This window comes from Thalassophryne amazonica, chromosome 17, assembly GCF_902500255.1.
Source record: "Thalassophryne amazonica chromosome 17, fThaAma1.1, whole genome shotgun sequence".
NCBI classification, from domain to species: domain Eukaryota; kingdom Metazoa; phylum Chordata; class Actinopteri; order Batrachoidiformes; family Batrachoididae; genus Thalassophryne; species Thalassophryne amazonica.
The window spans coordinates 29289731-29309300 of record NC_047119.1 but is presented as its reverse complement, the minus strand read 5'-3'; the positions used below and the strand labels follow the sequence as shown (position 1 = coordinate 29309300).

Sequence of the window (19570 nt, the reverse complement as noted above, 5' to 3'; positions counted from 1 at the left end):
AAACTGCTCAACAGCCCATGTCACTCCCCGTATGTCAAAGTATATGTGTGCCAAGTATGGCTCAATTCTGAGGTGTTGTTTGGACAGGAGAGGGACACACACACAGACACACATGTGCGCACACACAGTAACAGATGCTATTTAACTCATCAGTAATAATTGCCTGTTTTGATGAATTACATTTAAATTGTATAAATCATGAGAATTACATGTTCTTTCCATCATTCCTTCAGCATGCAAATACAGTAAACTGGCTGAAGAACATTAAGAACGATTGGCAGAATGGGATCACACGTCTGCCAATAATAAGCCAGTATTTTTGTGGTGTGTGACTCTGAAGACGAAGCGCAGGGCTATGAGAGAGGAGACGACAGGGCAGGATTACTGAAGGTGTCAGGCTACACTGGAACCCGAAGTCCATTACACATCTATCATCATGAGCTGCACAGACTGGAATAGACGCAGTGTGCATCATATAGGGGGTGTCACACATATGTAGGTGTGTTCTGGAATTGCCCAGGTCATATCTACAAAAAGTGAATTATCTGGTTGGAGGTCATTGGGTTAAAGGTCAAAACAGTGTTTTTTACTCTGACTTGAACGAAACCTTACACACATACACACACACAAAAAAAAAACCCAACATGGGTGTTGTTGGTTTTTATGTTAGGTGAACAAAAGTCTAACATGTAGCTTCTACGATACAGAATCAAGTATTTTGGGTGAACATGTTCAAATCATGTAGTTTTAATTAATAGAAGGAATAACTGGAGGGGCATTTTGGAACATACTTATTTTTTTTATATCCAAAGACATTTTTTTTAAACTAAAGAATTAGATGGAAAAAAATTGAGCAATGAAAACCAGAATTGGTGTTTGGGATCTGCAGCACTGTCAGAAACACAACATAGAAATAGATCAATGTTCATAGTGTCTCAAAATGACAAAATAAAATAAAGTGTGAGTGTGACAGATTAGGAGGAGAATCACGTACGACACTGTGACAAACTTTATGATATATGTGCAGTGAAGTCCAATACATTAAATTTGATTTCTGCGTATGAAGTTGGAGCGCAGAGAATTGAAGTGCGCGCTGTGGAGGAAGCAGCACACCCGACTGTGCACTCTCAGCGTGACGTCTGGTGGCCATTAATGGGCCGTGACGTCCATTTTCTGCTGGTTACCTCTATGACAGTGTCTCAAGGTTCAGGTTAGACACTAAAGGTGAAATCAATATTGTTTTTCTTTTTTTTTTAAGTAAGTAATCATCTAACCATAGGATATATTTTATTGTGTATAATACACATATGTTGTGCTTTTGGAGTATTACTGCTAGTACCCTAAACAACAGAACCACCCCACCTGGTGACTATCCAGGCAGACCTACAGCACATCCACAACAACAACAGCAAAACCATCTATCTGCTGTAGACTAGTGTAAAACGGGCAATATTACTTCCAAATAACCAGATCTCAGCTATTGGAGCTACTGCTACTTACAGAGCAGGTAGCACAGTGGATAGTAATAGGGCTATCAATATATAGACCTGGGGTTGATTCTGGTTTCTCTGCTTGGTCCCAGGGTGGACTGGGACCCATGCAGTCCACCCAGTTGTAAATGGGTACCAGCTTGGCTAGAGAATCAACCTGCCTTGGTTTCTCGGACAGGTTTCTCCACGCTACGGAATTCAGGGATAAGCACCAACACCAATGGTCCTCGAGGTCTCTACTTCTGCATCTACTTATACTAGACATCGTTATGGTGGATGTGACTATCAACAAGCTGCATTACAGTAATCACTAACTGTAGCTAATGTTAACAGTTAGCATCAACCTTGGTTAGCACGACAGTGGTAAGTGCCATCAATTGTTAACTTGAAGCAAATGAGAGTCTACAACTCCCCATGGATGGGATGCCAGTCCATTGCAGGCCACTCCTCAGTCAAGCCAACACCCATGGAGTCTTTCAGGTACCCAAAATTCCTTGCGCGTGGGGAATAGTTCCTGTCTCAGCCTGCATTTAGTTAAATGTGAACAGATGCATGGAAATCGGTCTCTTAATGCTTTCCGAAGTGATGCAGGTGTTTGGAATTTTTGCTGTGTGTAATAAGAATGGAAAAGACAAATATGGTTAAATATGGTAACGAGTTATAAGGAGTTAAATTAAAGCTCGTTCATAAAGTTTGTTGCCATCCAAAAATCTGTTAGTGACTTTTTATTGTCATTTTTCAAGTACTGGTGGAATGGAAGCATTCTGTGGAATGATCTCCATGCATCAATAAAACAGTCAGATTCTGTGGGGATTTTCAAGTCCAGACTTAAGACACACTTATTTTCCCTCTGGTATGGCTAGCATACTGGTATAGTTTTGTTTTACACTTTTTACTCTTTTAATTAATTTTATTAAGAAACTGAGTGGGCCGCAGCCTCACCTCTACCTAAATTCTGGGTCTTTTAGTGAAGCTTAGGGCTAGTGGCCGGCGATCACCTTAGTATTTCTTGTTTTTTTCTTGTTGTTTAATGCTAACAAATTATACTGTATTTCTTGTCTTTCTGATGCCTGATTCTGTTTTTTCTCTCTGTTTAAGGTGCAGCTCCATCCAGAGATGGGAGTTGTATTTGTGCTGGCGACCCTCCTGTCCTGTGCACCAACAGCATTTCCTGTATATTCGTTTGTGAATTGTTTCTGTAAATTGTTCTGTAATTTATGTATGTAGCATGACCCAAGCAGAGGGTCACCCCTTTGAGTTTGGTCTGCTTGAGGTTTCTTCCTCAGAGGGAGTTTATCCTTACCACTGTTGCTCTGGGGGTTAGTAAGGTTAGACCCTACTTGTGTGAAGCGCCTTGAGGCAACTCTGTTGTGATTTGGCGCTATATAAATGAAAATAAATTGAAAATTGAATTGAAAATTGACTGGCCTTTCAACACTTAAATTTTCTCTTAAAAACAACGTTAAGTTAAATTCCAGCTAACACAGCCAGAACTAATCCAAACGCACATTGCATTATGGGTCCCTAACAGACCGGAATAGGGTTGAATGGGCTGAGACCTATTACGTCATTATTTAATGATGTAAAGGTTCAAAGGTAATGTTGAATGTAAGCTACTATTAAATTTCATTTGTTCATTTCATTATTTATATACATCTTAGTTATCATCTGCTATTGGCACTCTGAACATTTTTAGCAAACCTCCGTGTTTATGCTACAACATATTCAAATTTCAGCTCTTTGGGACTGGTTTTCAGTGTTTGACAGAAAAAAAGAACAAATTGTAAATTCATATAATGAAAACTGGTGGTTAGCTTTAGTAGTTTACCAGCTATGTGCTAACTTTTCAGTTAGCAGATTAGCAATTATGGAAGCTAACCTTTAGGTTAGCTGTCCCCAAAGCATTTAAAACACACACTTTCCTCTTCGGTTTGTGTTACAAGCTACTACAAACCAAGATCTTGGATAACAATGGAAGCTTTCCACAGAGATATTCCTGAATTAGCAAAGTTGCTACATTGTAAAGCAAAAGATTGACTTATGTTTGAATGGAGCATAACACAGCTACAAACAACACAATCAATGCCTGGTTTTTGCAGTGAACATTACCTGTGCCAGTCTTCAGTTCATTTAATTCTTTTTTTAAATTTGATTCACTGCGCGTTACTTTACTGCCTTCGTGATGTAAATGATTACAAACCTAAGAATGGAGGCCAAATAAAAGAGTCCATGAACTACCTCGAAGACATAACACGTATTTACATTCTTAGTCACATGAGCCATTTTGTCATCAAAAATTAAGTTCCTGCTCGTGACTCTGTGTGATTAAACTGCACGTTTACATGATGGGAGAGGAAAACAAGCTTGGCTTCCATTAGTCTAACAGGATAGAGTCTGGCTCTGACAAGAAGGATGTCTGAGGAAAGCGAGCCCAGTGGAGGAACAAATCCATTCAGTAGAAGCTAATGGGAGGGGAAGAGGGCTCCGTTGTGATTTGAGGAATAGGTTAGCGCTGGCAGGCTGCTCATCATGGGTGATTATAGGAGGTGGAGCAGCAGGAGTGGGCTCAGTAGGAGCCTGAAAGACACGATTCTGATTCACCAGGCTATTATAATAGAAGCATTAATGAGATGAGAAGGTAGTGGAGGCAGGATGAACTGAATACAGAGAGAAAATACACCCAGGTCTATAAATATTTGGATGCTGAGAAAGTGACTGTATTGTGAAGCGCCGTTCTCACTTTCAGGGATGTGCATCTCGGTAGGTCGCGGTCTACAACCGAGATAAAGCGGCATGTGAAGATCATGGTTGCTCATGAATGTGATCTAACGATGTAACACGTCGGTTTAGCAGGTGGTGTGATGATGTAATAATCCCTTGGCTGGGAACACACACCGTGTGCAAAATACAACAGCAGACACTGTAGGTCTTCCACAGCGGGTCAACCGCGTCCATTTCGCCTTGTCCTCTGCACCTTCCTGTGTCACCCCAACCACCTGCATGTCCTCCATCAACACATCCATAAACCTCCTCTTTGGCCTCCTTCTTCTCCTCCTGCCTGGTGGCTCCATCCTCAGCATCTTTCTCTCAATATACCCTGGGCCCCTCCTCTGCATGTGTCCAAACAATTTCAATCTCACCTTTCTCTCTGCTTAAAACTGATTTAGAATGATTTAAGAGGTTTTATGTTGTCATCTGATGGTTAATAATCCCATTAACCCATTTGATCACTTTGGGTGAAGAGACTCGCATTAAATTATGCATGCGCAGTGGAGGCATGGTGGATCAATTTTTAGGGGTGGACCGTTCAGTCTGCGACACCAGACCAACACAAAGCTCTGCATCCAGCAGTGATCCAAACAGTCTACATTTGATGCAATACACACTACAAGTGGGTGTCGTCTTTTTTTTTCTTCGTTTTCTTTTAATCTGTTTGCTACACAACAAAGCCAACACAACAAAGTTGTGCGAGACGAATCAGACACCACAACTTGAAAAGACTTTGACATCATTCGTGAGTGTGGTGATCTACTTGATACTACAAAAGACGTCCCTTCAGGGAAAAAAAAAAATGTGACAATGTGTAAGCAAGTGTGTTACATAACGTTGTGTTCCAGCAGCAGCATTTGTCTTGATGTCACAGCTAATCTTTCCCAACTCCGCCTTCTTTGCTGCATCCCCTGGGGTTTCTTTACTTTCACATTTGATTGGCGTGGTAAGTTTGGAGACGGTTAAAACTGGCTGCAAACTTTAGAGGAAACAGAATGTTTCTCATTACTTTGAAACATCTGCGTGTGCTTTTTCAGTAGGAGGATAAACCTAGAGGCTGAGAACAAATGAGGACCACCCACAGGAAAAAAACAGAACACTGGGGAAAAAAAAAAAACATGTTTGGTAACCTCCTGATTGTTTAGACTTCAATTCGCCACATTTATGCTGCACGACATGTGAAAACCGATTCTTTCAGTGAATGCAAAAAAAAAACCCTTGTGTTGCATCTGCTATATCCAGGAACGTCTGACATGCTTTCTTGCCAACAAGTCATGCTGTCTGCATGTTGACCGTGAGGAACGCAACATAATTCAAAAGGCAAAGATGGGAAAATGGGATGATAGCACGAGGGATACTCACAGGCGATGCGGACATAGGCTTTTCGACTCTTGGTGGTCCCCGCGGAGCTCCACGCCACACACTGGCACCAGAAGTCCTCCGGCCCAAAGAGCTCCTCCACCTGCTGACGAGTGATCTCTATGCTTGCCTCCCTCACCACCAGGCCTGATGGGAAGCAGAGAAAGGACCAAAAAAAGGAGATCAACATGTTGGACTTCTGCATCACCCACCTGTGTAAAGTAGTAAATGGTAAATGGACTGCATTTATATAGTGCTTTTCCATCTGCATAAGATGCTCAAAGTGCTTTACAATAATGCCTCACATTCACCACCAATGTGAGGGTGCTGCCATACAAGGTACTCACCACACACCAGGAGCAATTAGGGGATTAAGGACCTTACCCAAAGACCCTTAGTGATTTTCTGGTCAGGCTGGGATTTGAACCAAGAATCCTCTGGTCTCAAGCCCAATGCTTTACCACTAGACTATCACCTCCCCATTTCACAGTAGTTATACTTTGAAACGGTTTCAAAGCACACACATATAATTAAAATATCAATTTCACTGTGAGTGAGTGTGATCTTATGCTGCATTTACACATAGGCAGGATGGGTTACGAATGCCATATTATATTTCATTCTTGGCACATTCCTGACATTCTTAACGTGACTTAATCTGAATAGGTTTCTTAATAGTGCATGTTGGGGCATGATTTTCATGGAGAATGTTTTTGTCAAAAAATCTTCCACCAATGTCACGCACCACTCTCATTTCGCCTCATGTCGTGGAGATTGCAACTGAGCATGTTGATCCGTCTTGATTAGTGATGATCCTTAATAGAGCGTGACAGCATTATTCTCTGACGTGCGTATAATTAAACCCTGCTGCACCGCATTCAGTTTCATTGCTGCAGTATGCTGAAGGACAGTGATGCCAAGTTGGCTAAAAGTTTCGTTCCAGTGCTCATCAGTGCACTCCTGCAGGTGTCCCACCTGCTGCTGCTGCTGTGCCTGATCTTTGGGAAAACGAGTGAGACGAGAGCCACGTCCTCTCTGCACCACTCCATGGCACAGAGCCCAACTAAGCATGCAATCACAAAGTTCTTCTTCTGTGGATTTTGAGGAGCAAACTGGAGCGATCTGAATTATTCAGCAACTGATGGATGAATATGTGTGTGTGTGTGTGCATGTGTGTGTGTGTGTGTGTGGAGACAATTCGCCTCATTTACAATGTGACAGAACATAACAATGCACTGTTACACGCAATAGTGTGGAACAACGCACAACAGCACGGAACATTATTCTTGACTGTGCGCAATGGTTCCTGATAATTCGCCATCAACACATGCCATTAATCGTAACGCGTGGTAACAGGTTGCAGCAGTTCCTGGGGACACCTGACGCCTCTGCCTCAAATCATCACATTCGTGATCAGCAGCCAAGAATGTATACTTCGTGGCATTCGTGACTTGTCGTCGTTATTTGTAAACGCAGTATTAGACCTTTACTCGAGGAGAAAGGAAGAGGCAGGTTCAGAATATCCACTTTTTTATGGCATGAGCACAACATTAAAACTTCTTTTTATCATTTTTCAACATTATATGCACATTTTATATAAGATGAAAAATGTAATTGTGATGATGTCACTGGTGTCCTATTTGCAAAAAAATAAAAGAAAAGATGCTTAAAAAGTAAGTAAGTAAATAAATAGCACTATCTTAATGGATACTGACCAAATATAGATGATTTTACAGAACATTGTGGTGATGTTTTATTGAGGTCATAAGGCTCACAGAGGTCACAAGAGTGCTCATGTGTTAACCTGTGCAAGATTTTGGTCCAGAGAGCACACAAATTTGACACACATGCTATGGATAGAGGTACTAATGAGTTACTAGGGTGACAAGGTTTCCACTGTGACCTGATTTTAAATAGGTCACAAAGGTCACATTTATGAACTAATGGAGGATTTTCGTCTTGACATCATGTGAATCTGATATGAAAGTGATACCTGGAAGTGTTTAGGAGTTATTGAATCAAAAAGGTTTTGATTGTAACGACTTCTTACAAGGTCACCAGGGTTACAGAGGTCACAGAACACTCCCGAGTGAACTCGAGATTTTGTTAGCGAGCATATGTATCAAATATGAGAGTGATACATGGAAGTGTTGATGAGTTATCATAGTGACAAGGTTTTGACTGTGACCTACTTTTAACCCTCAAGCGAACGAGTGGGTTCATTTATGACCCCGGGCATATATTATTGTGCACCATGAATGTGTCAATCTATTTGCTCTGTGTTTGTTCGCAGAACTTTGCAAGGATCGGCCGACCTGTGTGGCAAGTATAATCCAAACTTGTGTGGGGTCACTTATAAGCCTGGGAAACTCCATGCGATTTTTGACATTATAGCTTCAGATGGTATTGTAATTTGCCAACTCTAATCTTGGCAAAACTTCCCAGAGATAGGTGCGCCATGCTTGTGGCATCATATTTGAGAAGACTTGAGGCTGTAATTGCTGCCAAAGATGCATTAACAAAGTATTGAGGAAAGGCAGTGAATACTTACGTACATGTGAGTCCTTAGTTTTTTTATATATATATATTTTTAATAAATTTGCAAAAATTTCAACAACTTTCAACAACAGAATTTTCATGTTGTCATTATGGGATGTTGTGAGTAGAATTTTGAGGGAAAAAATTATTTACTCCATTTTGGAATAAGGCTGTAACATAAAAAAGTGAATACTTTCTGGATGAACTGGACATTCAATCAGGCAAATCTTGCTGTATGACACCCGTTTATATCAGTCTGGCCTGGAGTCTAATGCAGCCGCGCTGAGCCATTTGGGACTGGGCCCTGTGTGGGAGGATTCTCTGTGTCATGGCTAACACAATCCTGTTTGCTAACTCCTCTGATTACTGCTCATCTGGGGATGCCCTGATCCAAAACAAACAAATAATTCCCAAAACAAATGCATCTACATAGCTGTCCCTCCAGAATAGATTACACCACCAGGCGGGCATCTTCAGCAAATGCTTTTACATTTGTTGAAGATGCAGATACTTTGTGCAATATCATGCCCTATTTTTGTTTTTACCTCATCATCCTTTTCGTATTGAACGGGCGTTATTTGTCAGTATTTGTGATAAGTATTGTGCCTTTAAGTGCTTCCAGAAGGAAAATATTCACGAAAAAGACGGATTTCATAGTGCATTCAGTGTATTTGTTTAAAATCCTTTGATTATATGAGCATATGCTGATGCCAATGCTGTTTTCTTCAAGATCAACCTGAATCTTAAGACATGGATTCATGAAACTGGATTAATTTCCTGTCATGCTGCATTGATTCAGCAGGGTTATTTTCCCCTCAGGAGGGCATTCAATGCATCCTTTTTACCCAAATTGCTGTTCTGTCTAAATGAGGTTGTGCATTCAGGAAAAAATAAGTCATTTTCCTGGCAATATCATGCTCATGTTCCTGGTCCTCAATAATGTTAAAGTTGACTGTGGAATCCAAATGATGAGGGGTGTAAAAATTCACCAATATTTGGAAATTGATTTCAAAGTCAAAGATATGACCACATTGATGCACAGATCCAAATGTGCTATGCACTGGTCAATGGCTTGAGTTTAACATTATAAAACAGTCAAGCTTGTTTTGCGGCTACTTCCATATCTTCAAACTCTTAAAAAAGTTGTGAGACTGTTCAAAAGAACATTGACTCTGTGATATAAAATCAAAATCAACGTGGCTGGATATCAATTTAGGTGGTATAGATAATGGCACAGATAACTGTACCCATTTGAACTTTTACCTAATGTGCCTCTCCACATTACTTCCTGCTGTGCAGGAGTCGTAGGGTACATGGGTACATAAATAGTGACCAGAGCTAGAGGATGATAGTAATTATGATGAGGAGAAGAATGACATTAAAATAACAGTCATTCAGGTGGTGGAGGGGTCAGTGTGTGAGATTGTTATTGAGAAGCCTAATGGCCTGTGGGTAGAAGCTGTTTCGCAGCCTAATAGTCCTGGACTTCAGACTCATGTAGTGTCTGTCTGATGGCAGGAGTGTGAAGAGTGAGTGTTGGGGGTGTGTGCTGTCCCTGATGACATTGTGTGTCCTATGCAGGATTCTGGTTTGGTAAATATCCTGCAGCGAGGGGAAGGCTGCCCCAGAGATGTACTGTGAGGTCTTAATCACACGCTGGAGAGCCTTCCTGTCTTGGACTGTACAAGGAAAACACACACTGGCTGTGTGAGGAAACTCTCAACCGTGCACCTGTAGAAGTTGCTGAGAATTTTGGCTGACATACCAAATTTTCTCAGTCTTCTCAGAAATCTCTGCTGGGACTTCTTGATGATCTGTCCAGGTGAGATCATCACTAATGTGAGTGCTGAGGAATTTGAAGGTTTTCACCCTCTCCACCTCTGTCTCATCAATGTACAGTGGTGTGTGCAACTCCCCAATCCTCCTTGGATCAATAACCATTTCTTTGGTCTTGTCTGCTTTGAGGTAAACATTATTGTCATGACACCAGGCTATCAGATTTGCCACCGCTTCTGTTTGCTGTCTCTTCCCCTCCAGTCATTCAGACCGATGACTGTAGCATCATCCACAAATTTAATAATGCTGGTGTTGTGCTGGGAAGCTACACAGTCATACGTGAAGAGTGTACAGAGCAGAGGGCTCAGCACACAGCCCTGGGGAGTCCCCATATTCACAGTTCTTATGCTAGATGTGCAGTTATGAACTTTAACTGACTGGGGTCTGCCTGTTAGAAAATTCAGCACACAGTTACAAAGGGAGGGTGTCAGTCCGAGTGTGAGGAGCGTATCTGTGAGTTTGCGGGGGATGACTGTGTTGAATGCTGAGCTGTAGTTGATGAACAGCATTTTGACATATGCGTCCTTGCCCTCTAAGAGCTTGAGGGCTGTATGGATCACAGTGTTCACCGCATCATCAGTGGAATGGTTCTGGTGATATGCAAACTGTAGGGGGTCTACCCTGTCTGGGCTGGTCTTTTTAATGTGGGTCATGACTATCCTTTTAAAGCATTTCATTATGAGTGGAGTGAATGCTATGGGACGACAGACATTTAAGCAGGTGACAGGGCTTCTCTTGGGGACAAGCACTATGGTGGTGGAGTTAAAACAGGTGCGTACAGAGGTTTGTGCAAGGGACAGATTGAAAATATCAGCAAACATGTCAGCTAGCTCTGATGAGAAAACAGAGTGCGCGGCCAAGGATGGTATCTGGGCCAGCTGCTTTCCGTGGATTTGTTTTGCTCAGAACCCTGCGCACATCTGCCGATATCATCATGAGTGATGAGTCCTGTATGTTCTTCTTGCCCAACATCCTTCCCTGCTGATCAGTATATTGGGCCTCAAAGCGAGCGTAGAACTTGTTCCGCTCATCTGGCAGCGTGGCTTGGCTGGATGTGACTGCACTGCTCCTCTGCCCGAAGTTTGTGATGTGTTGCAGTCCTTCCCACATGCGTCGAGAGTCAGAGGTAGAGTAGTAACTCTCCAACTTCAGTGTATATTGTCTCTTGGCCTCTTACGATGATCTGCTGTATGTGCACGCCTCTGTGCAGTGTTTGATTCAAGATTTAAGATTGAAGATTCAAACAACTTTAGTGATCCCTAAAAGGGCAATTCATTCTTCACACCTGATTACCTCAGACAAAAATACAGCAATTAATCCACAATTATTACTAGTTGAATATAATAATGGCACACATCAGAATTAAAGCAACCAGACATATAGATGTGATTGTATATGCACGCTAAACTTTGAAACTTAAACTTTCAGTGTCCAGCCAGTTTGTACTGACTGGGCACTGTGTACCACAGCACTCTGAGGTTTATTACTGGAAACAAAGTTTTGACTTGTCATTGTACAATTTATGCCAGAGTGGCCTTCTTTCACCAAAGTCTTACAAGACTGTGGAGTATAGAGTGCTACAAAAAATATTTAAATAAATAAATTCTGTCCCCTAAACAGACCTTATGGAAGAGGACAGATGGTGCAGACGTTACATTAGTGTTTTAATTTACTGCTCGATTTGGAGCGCAGTGTAGACAGCCATCATTGTAAGCAACAGCTAAAAGATTAGCCAATATTAGCACCATGAGTTAATAACAACATATTATGTGGCATTACACGCATAAAAATATTGCAATAACATGTCCACAGACAGCAGAACGATGTTTTGTGCATAGTTTATTAAAGTGGACGCATAAAAAAGACAGAAGTGCTAAAAAAGACATTAAAACTCAAGCTTGTGGGGTTTGTACAAGTTGGAATTACGACTTCAGCGGGCATTCCTGGGGGTGTAACTGGGAAATCATGACTTTGGTGTACAACTGGAAAAATGTTAGCCCTCTGTTTCAGAAAGGAAAAATTACAAAATGCAACAGGCATCTAACAGGCTAAACAACTGGGTTCTTCTTCTGAGCTTCTCCTATGTCATGCTTTCTGTTACTGTATGTGGTGCTGCTCCCAGTGGTGAACAGAGGCAGCACCAGTGTGCTGCAGCACAGTAGTAAAAAAGAGGTTCCTGATTGTTAATGAAATATGCAATTGAAGGTAAGTAATGCCACTTTTGGCTAATTTGAATTTAAACAAAGAATTGTATTGGACTACGTCTGTACTGAATCAAATCATTCCATAACAAAAAGTATCACTCCTGAATCACATTGTAGCTCATGTATCTGCACTACATTGTTTCATAAGAGATGCATACTCCTACAAATTATATCCAATTACTCCTAAAGAATGGGAAGCTCAGTGAGACAGGAGCTGAATGACCAATATATAGACCTGGGTTTGTTTCATGGTCATGCTACTTCCTTCTACTTCTAATATTATGAGTGGATCGATTTTTGCTCACACAGAACCGGATCCATCTGGGTTCGAGAACCATCCAGCACTTTCTGACCAAAATTTATCAGGTACAGATCTTTGTACTATATGTGAACGACAAATTGATAAGACCTGAGGAGCATCCAATGGTGACATCACAGACGTCCATTATACCGGGTGTGTATTATTCTTCCTCAGGGTGGTGTAAAATAATAATCTGGCAGCATACAGCCGGTTAAAAGTGTTACAAGTTGTTAGTGGAAAAGGATAAGGAGCTGGCAAAGGTGGCGTATGTAAGAATTTTAAACAATAAACATGCTTCCAAAAACGGAAAGAGTAACGAGACTTGATTAAAGATTTATTAAAAATTGGTGCCAGATGGAACAGTGTGGGGACATTTTATGAACTGCTTAAGTGCCGGGATGTCAACCAGAAAATTAACAGAGCAGAACATTTAATTTGGCCGCAACACTGCTGGAGTCAAGGAGAGCGAGCCAGCAACAAGTCTGTCTGCGAGACTACTGCAGGTTGGCACCACCGCTTTTCTTTTTTTGTAAAAGTCACCTTTTTATTTGGGTAATTCTATGGCAATGGAACTACAATAAGAGCAAGTATTTAATGATAAGATAAAATATGGCCGTTACCATAGATTTGCTCATTTATGTTGATATTTTGTCTGGACACGTTCCTTTTGTTGATGGCGTTGTATGGGTGAAATGGTGATAAAACAGTTTGACTAAAAATTGGTGGAAATCCAGGTATGTTTTTTCCAGGCAGCAGCTCTTTAAAGCCACAGTGTGTAGGATGTAGGACTGGCTCTGATCAGAAATGGATGAAATCGATGAGGTTTCCTAAGATGAGAATAAGCTCTTCATGTTCACACTATGACTACACTATGTCCACACTATGTCATAGTGTGGACATAGTGTAGTCCACACTACACTATGTCCACCATGCTGTAGCGTCATACTGATATACATGGGTGCAATTTGGTGGGGGATAGAGGGGACATGTCCCCCCCACCTTTTCAATCAGGGGGGACAGAATATGGTATGTCCCCCCCACCTTCTGACATATATGTGTGTACTTGAAACATGCTATGCCAGTCTTATGTGCAAACCATGTCAGTCTTATGTGGAAAACCATCAGCATAGTATCTTTGTTTCTGCAAGTTTGTATTTGACTTATTTACAACACCTGTTTCTTGTTTGTCACATTCGGAAATTTCTGGGACTGCATTTGCCCAGATTTGAAAGCAAAAATAGTTGCCTCTAGGGACTAGTGTCTACACATAAGTATCAATGGACCATATGCTAATTTACTAAATTCTGAAAGTTAGCAAAGGAAATCAGAAAAGCTATCTGGGACCTCAGAAAGTCCATCTGCAATTATTGCTTGATCTCCAAAATCAGTCTATGCAAGCGAAATTATGTTCAGTATGAGTGTTGTCATTAGTGCCACTTCAAAAATTAAATTCATGATAAGTAATTTATCCTAAACTTATGATTTGTTTTTTCAAACTTATGCAAAAACAAATCTTGAGAAAAAAAGTACAGTATGCACTAGTTAATAATTATTAAGAGCCTGTTCTTTCATATTTATGAATACATTTTACCACATTGCAGTTGTTTTTTTTAATGAAAACTCAACCTATCATTCTTTTTGAGTTCTACACCTGTGGTGATACCTTATTCACAAAAGGATTTTAATCAAATCAATGCTGGCTATTCTCAGAATAAAGTACTTATATCTACAGTTTCAAATTGCATAAGTCAAATGGTGTCCACTTTATGGTCTTATCAAAACATTGAAATTACTGTTCTGGATGCTCAGAATGCATCTGAGCTTATCTAGAAACTGTTGGCTTTTGGGGGCCTAAAGCCTCGCACTTTCTCTCCCCCCCCATTTCTACTTCTAAATTGCGCCCTTGCTGATATAGTAGCCCAAAAAGGACATACTTACTCCATGTTTTGCATTTTGCAGAGCAGCTGTAAGACTGAAGAAAAAGCAAGAGAATCTGTGGTTGTTTCTCTGTCTACGAGCTGTTTGTACAGGCTAACAAAACTGAAAACCCTCATTTTTGTGAAACGGGATCATATGCAGTGGTGGGCACAGTTCAGCTAATCTGATAACAGATAATTATCGAAGCTAATGTTTTTGCTAGCAGATTAGCTTTTCAGATAAATTTCAAAACCATCATCAGACCAATTATCTTCCGCTAAATTTAGTTCTGATAACTTTCAGTCTGATAACATTTTTTTGTTGGTAAAGTGAGCAAAGTTTAACAGTCAAAAACATTTGTAGACCCTAAAATCAAACATTTTAGTCCGTCTGTTGTGTGTTTGTAGGCAGACTGGCTGTCTATCGCTTGCTGATGATGTCATCATTAAGTGCAAAATGTGACTGGCCAGTTGACGCAGGGAGCATTGTGGGTAGTGTAGTTCAGGTTCACTTTGGACGTTAAAACAAAAACAAAACGGGACTAATTTTAACATTATTTTATTTTATTTTTCTTTGTGGCTGTAATTTAATCACCAAGACTCTGTGAGGATTATTTATTCAAATGAATCCCACTGAAACTAAAGGTAAGAATTTATATTTACTACGTGTATTTTACTCTGCCAATCAATGCATTAATGGATGTATTTCAGTTGTTTAAGTCACAGGGTTAAAAGTGTGCGAAAAAAGCAGCATCTTTTTAATTTGGAAATGACGGTGTATATAATACGGAGATAATCTGTGACTTCTAATACTATGTTTTACTGCTTTTGAAAGATGATGACAGTGTTTGGGGTTTTATTTTTTTTTATTCATTAATTTTTCATGCGTTCTTATATGTTTGTGATCCTTGAATTTACCCAGCAGCGAAAAGTGAAAGTGAAATTAGTTTATCAGAAGCCGACAGTGTAATCTGATGTGGCCGCATCCAAATCAGTACTAAAAGTTATCAGTTATTGGTTATCTCTAATAAAGATACATTTTTTAGCAGTTTATCAGTTTAGCGTCATAAAAGATAACTTTTCAGTTATCGGATTAATGGTTATCGAAGCCAACTTTTTGGTTAGCTGTGCCCACCACTGACCATATATATAGCTTATCACAACAAAACGTAGTGGAGCACGAATCCCATTGACAAGAAGCAAAAACGTGAAGGGAAACAAAATCATGACCAGCGATGGCATAATGCAACCTCACCACTAGATGACACTAAACCCTACACACTGTAGCTTTAAATATCAAACCAGAGTGTAGCCTGTCTGTAATCATGAGTAAATCTGATCAGAAACATTGATACCCACAGAGATGCTCTTGCCTGGAAACAGTGAGTCACAGTTAATCCAACATAAGTTGAAAACAGTCAAGTACTTCTATTTTTTGTTACTTTAATTATAAAAAGCTTTTCATTAAAACTCCACAAAACTGGGTGCTATACCGTTGTTGTTACTGTGCATCGTCAGATCGTGCTCTGGAATTGTACTGGATGCTGTATTATCAGTGTCCCGGTGCTCACTGAATCAGTAACTTAATAGTGCCTGAAATCCAATTCATTAGATGGTGATTTACTACCTACTGGACTAGGAATCAAATTAGACACAGTGTGCACCTCTGCCTGTAATCTCAATTTGCAATACGTATTTCAAGGAAAAAATAACCAACAGCAAAAAAGCAGCTATATCCACCCATCCTGTATGACAATACTGTGAAACATCCTTCATGCCTTGTTGGAAACTAATTTTGGAGGAATCGTGTTAGGGAGCAGATGCATTGATTTACAAAACACACAATCAATAATACTGCCAATACATTCACAGCTGTTGCTCATACTGTGTAAAAATCTTTGCCCCCTCCATTATAATTTGTCTAATCCTAAATCTATAAAACAGAAAATTTCTGTTCTATATTACATTTTGAAAAACAAAAAGACATGTACAAACCTTACTGCATTACTGGTTGCAATGAATAAAGTTTCAGGGAGATTTTAAACTAATGATAATGACAATTACACTAAATATCATAAATCAACTGTGTGATTTTTGTATAAAACGAATGAACCCATCCTAATTACCACTGGAAACAATCCATCAACGATAAGCATTGAGCAGCCACAGTTTGGCAGCATGGAACAAACCGCAGGTTTACAGACACCTCATTGGTTAATGGCAGTCGAAGGAGCTTTTTTTATAATGTGGAAGAGTAATAAATACTGTTCTGCCATGCACTGTATTTACACAATGCTCCAAGGTTTCTGAGTGTTTCTGCATCCCTACATTACTTTACCATCACAACCGTTGCACCCTCATGCAGTTGAGAGATGTGTGAATTTATGACGTTATACAGTGCATCCAGAAAGTATGGAGCCCTGGAAGTGTCATCGCAAAATGTTTTGCATGTGGAGAGAATGTGCGCACATTTTATTATATTGTGCGCTCATTTTATTATATTGTGCACACATTTTATTATATTGTGCACTCATTTTATTAAATTACACGCTCGTTTTATTATATTGTGTGCACGTTTAATTATATTGTGCGTATGTTTTAAGCATCGTTTGAGTAAAACAAGGGCATGATCTACTTAATCGTGGCCACAATTTGTAAAACGTGCACTCATTTACTCAATATTGTCTTGACACATAAATGTTGGCTATTAGCCAACAAACCAGGAGCCAGTGTAATACATTTCCCCATTAGAAATGGATCTGGTTAGGTTATATCGTCATGGTTTGGGCGCACAAGGACATATAGAGAACTCTAGCTGTCCAGCATGGCATCATCTGGAGTTTAAGCACATTAAAAAGGATGCTGAGGGTGAAGCGTCTCCCCGTCGTGAGGATGAGAATTTAGGCCATATTATGGAGTTCATTTTGAACGAAAGGAAAACATGCGCACTTTTTATTAATTCGAGGGCTCAATTCAAGAAAAACGTGCGCTTGTTTTATTAATTCAAGGCCTCAATTCAAGGAAAACGTGCACTTGTTTTATTAATTCAAGGCCTCAATTCAAGGAAAACGTGTGCTCGTTTTATTAATTCGAGGGCTCAATAAAAGGAAAATGTGTGCACAAATTATCACGGCCATTAAAACATGCCCACGTTTTATTAATTTGAGAGCACATTTTATTAATTCGTTGGCTCAGTTAAAGGAAAACGTACACACAAATTATCATGGCCAGAAAAAAAATATCACTTTAATTGGCCTCTCCCGGGTTCCGAAAGAAAGTGTTCAGAGCGCTTCACTTTTTCCACATTTTGTTATGTTACAGCCTTATTCCAGCATGGAGTAAATACATTTTCCCTAATCAAAATTCTACTCACAACACCCCATAATGACTTGAAAAAAGTTTTTTTTTTAATTTTTGCAAATTTATTAAAAATAAAAAAAACTAAGAAATCACTTGTGCATAAGTATTCACACTCTTTGTTCAATACTTTGTTGATGCACCTTTGGCAGCAATTACAGCCTAAAGTCTTCTTGAATATGATGCCACAAGCTTGGCGCACCTATTTTTGGGCAGTTTTGCACATTCCTCTTTGCAGCACCTCTCAAGCTCCATCAGGTTGGATGGGGAGTGTTGGTGCACAGCCATTTTCAGATCTCTCAGAGATGTTCCATCAGATTCAGGTCTAGACTCTGGCTGGGCCACCCAAGGACATTCACAGAGTTGTCTTGAAGCTACTCCTTTGATATCTTGGCTGTGTGTTTAGGACCACTGTCATGCTGAAAGATAAACAGCCACCCTAATCTGAGGTGAAGAGCACTCTGGAGCAGGTTTTCATCCAGGATGTCTCTGTACATTGCTGCATTCAGTCTCCCAGTTCCTGCTGCTGAAAAACATCCCCACAGCATGATGCTGCCACCACCATGCTTCACTGTAGGGATGGTGCCTGGTTTCCTCCAAACATGACACCTGGCATTCACACCAAAGAGTTCAATCACTGTCTCATCAGAGCAGAGAATTTTGTTTCTCATGTTCCGAGAGTCCTTCAGGTGCCTTTTGGCAAATTCCAGGTGGGCTGCCATGTGCCTTTTACTAAGGAGTGGCTTCCATCTGGCCACTCTACCATACAGTCCTGCTGGGTGGATTGCTGCAGAGATGGTTGTCCATCTGGAAGGTTCTCCTCTCTCCACAGAGGAAAGCTGGAGCTCTGACAGAGCAACCATCGGGTTCTTGGTCACCTCACTGACTAAGGCCGTTCTCCCCCGATCTGTCAGTTTAGGCGGAAGAGTCCTGGCGGATCTAAACTTCTTCCATTTACAGATGTTCAGTGTGCTCATTTTGTTGTGAAGGTGTAGGAACACGGACCCACAACAGGGGGCGTTAAATGAACGGACAATGGATAAGCCAAACAGTAACAATTTAATGTTGTGAAGTGGCAACACCACAGGAAAACAGCTGCAATTAAGTTCAGACTATAAGTCAGGGTTTAGTTCAACAGAGAAAATTACCTCTCTAGTGGCTGATTTCTCGGTGGGGAGGTGGAGTTGTAATCCGGCCTTTATGGTGGTGGTGATGAACTGTGGATGAGTGACAGCTGGTGCAGATGATGAGTGATAGCTGTCACTCCCGGTTGCTCCGACGCCCTCTCGTGCTTGAAGCCCGCACTTCAAGCAGGGCGCCATCTGGTGGTGGTGGGCCAGCAGTACCTCCTCTTCAGCGGCCCACACAACAGGACCCCCCCCTCAACGGGCGCCTCCTGGCGCCCGACCAGGCTTGTCCGGGTGACGGGTGTAGAAGTCGGCCAGGAGACCTGGGTACAGGATGAAGCTCCTCTTCACCCAGGAGCGCTCTTTGGGTCCATAACCATCCCAGTCCACCAGATACTGAAACCCCCGGCCCTTTCGACGGATGTCCAGGAGCCTGCGCACGGTCCAGACAGGCTCTCCATCTATGATCCGGGCAGGAGGCAGCGCCGGTCCGGGGGTGCAGAGAGTTGATGTGTGGTAGGGTTTGATTCGTGAACCATGGAACACTGGATGAATCCGCAGTGAAGCTGGTAGCTTCAGCTTCACTGCTGCCGGACTGAGGACTTTAAGTATGGAAAATGGTCCAATGAACCTGTCCTTTAGTTTTTGGGATTCTACCTGTAGTGGAATGTCC

General features: G+C 41.0%; 1 protein-coding gene across 4 annotated transcripts in view; it reads right to left on the bottom strand.

Annotated features, from left to right (window-relative positions):
* The window catches only part of unc5c (unc-5 netrin receptor C), a 299504-nt gene that overhangs the window by 100760 nt on the left and 179174 nt on the right, over positions 1–19570 (bottom strand). For all 4 annotated transcript variants that reach the window (XM_034191664.1, XM_034191665.1, XM_034191666.1 and 1 more), the window contains exon 3: positions 5622–5765. In XM_034191664.1, the coding sequence (XP_034047555.1) occupies positions 5622–5765 (144 nt within the window). The remainder of the gene's footprint in view (positions 1–5621; positions 5766–19570) is intronic.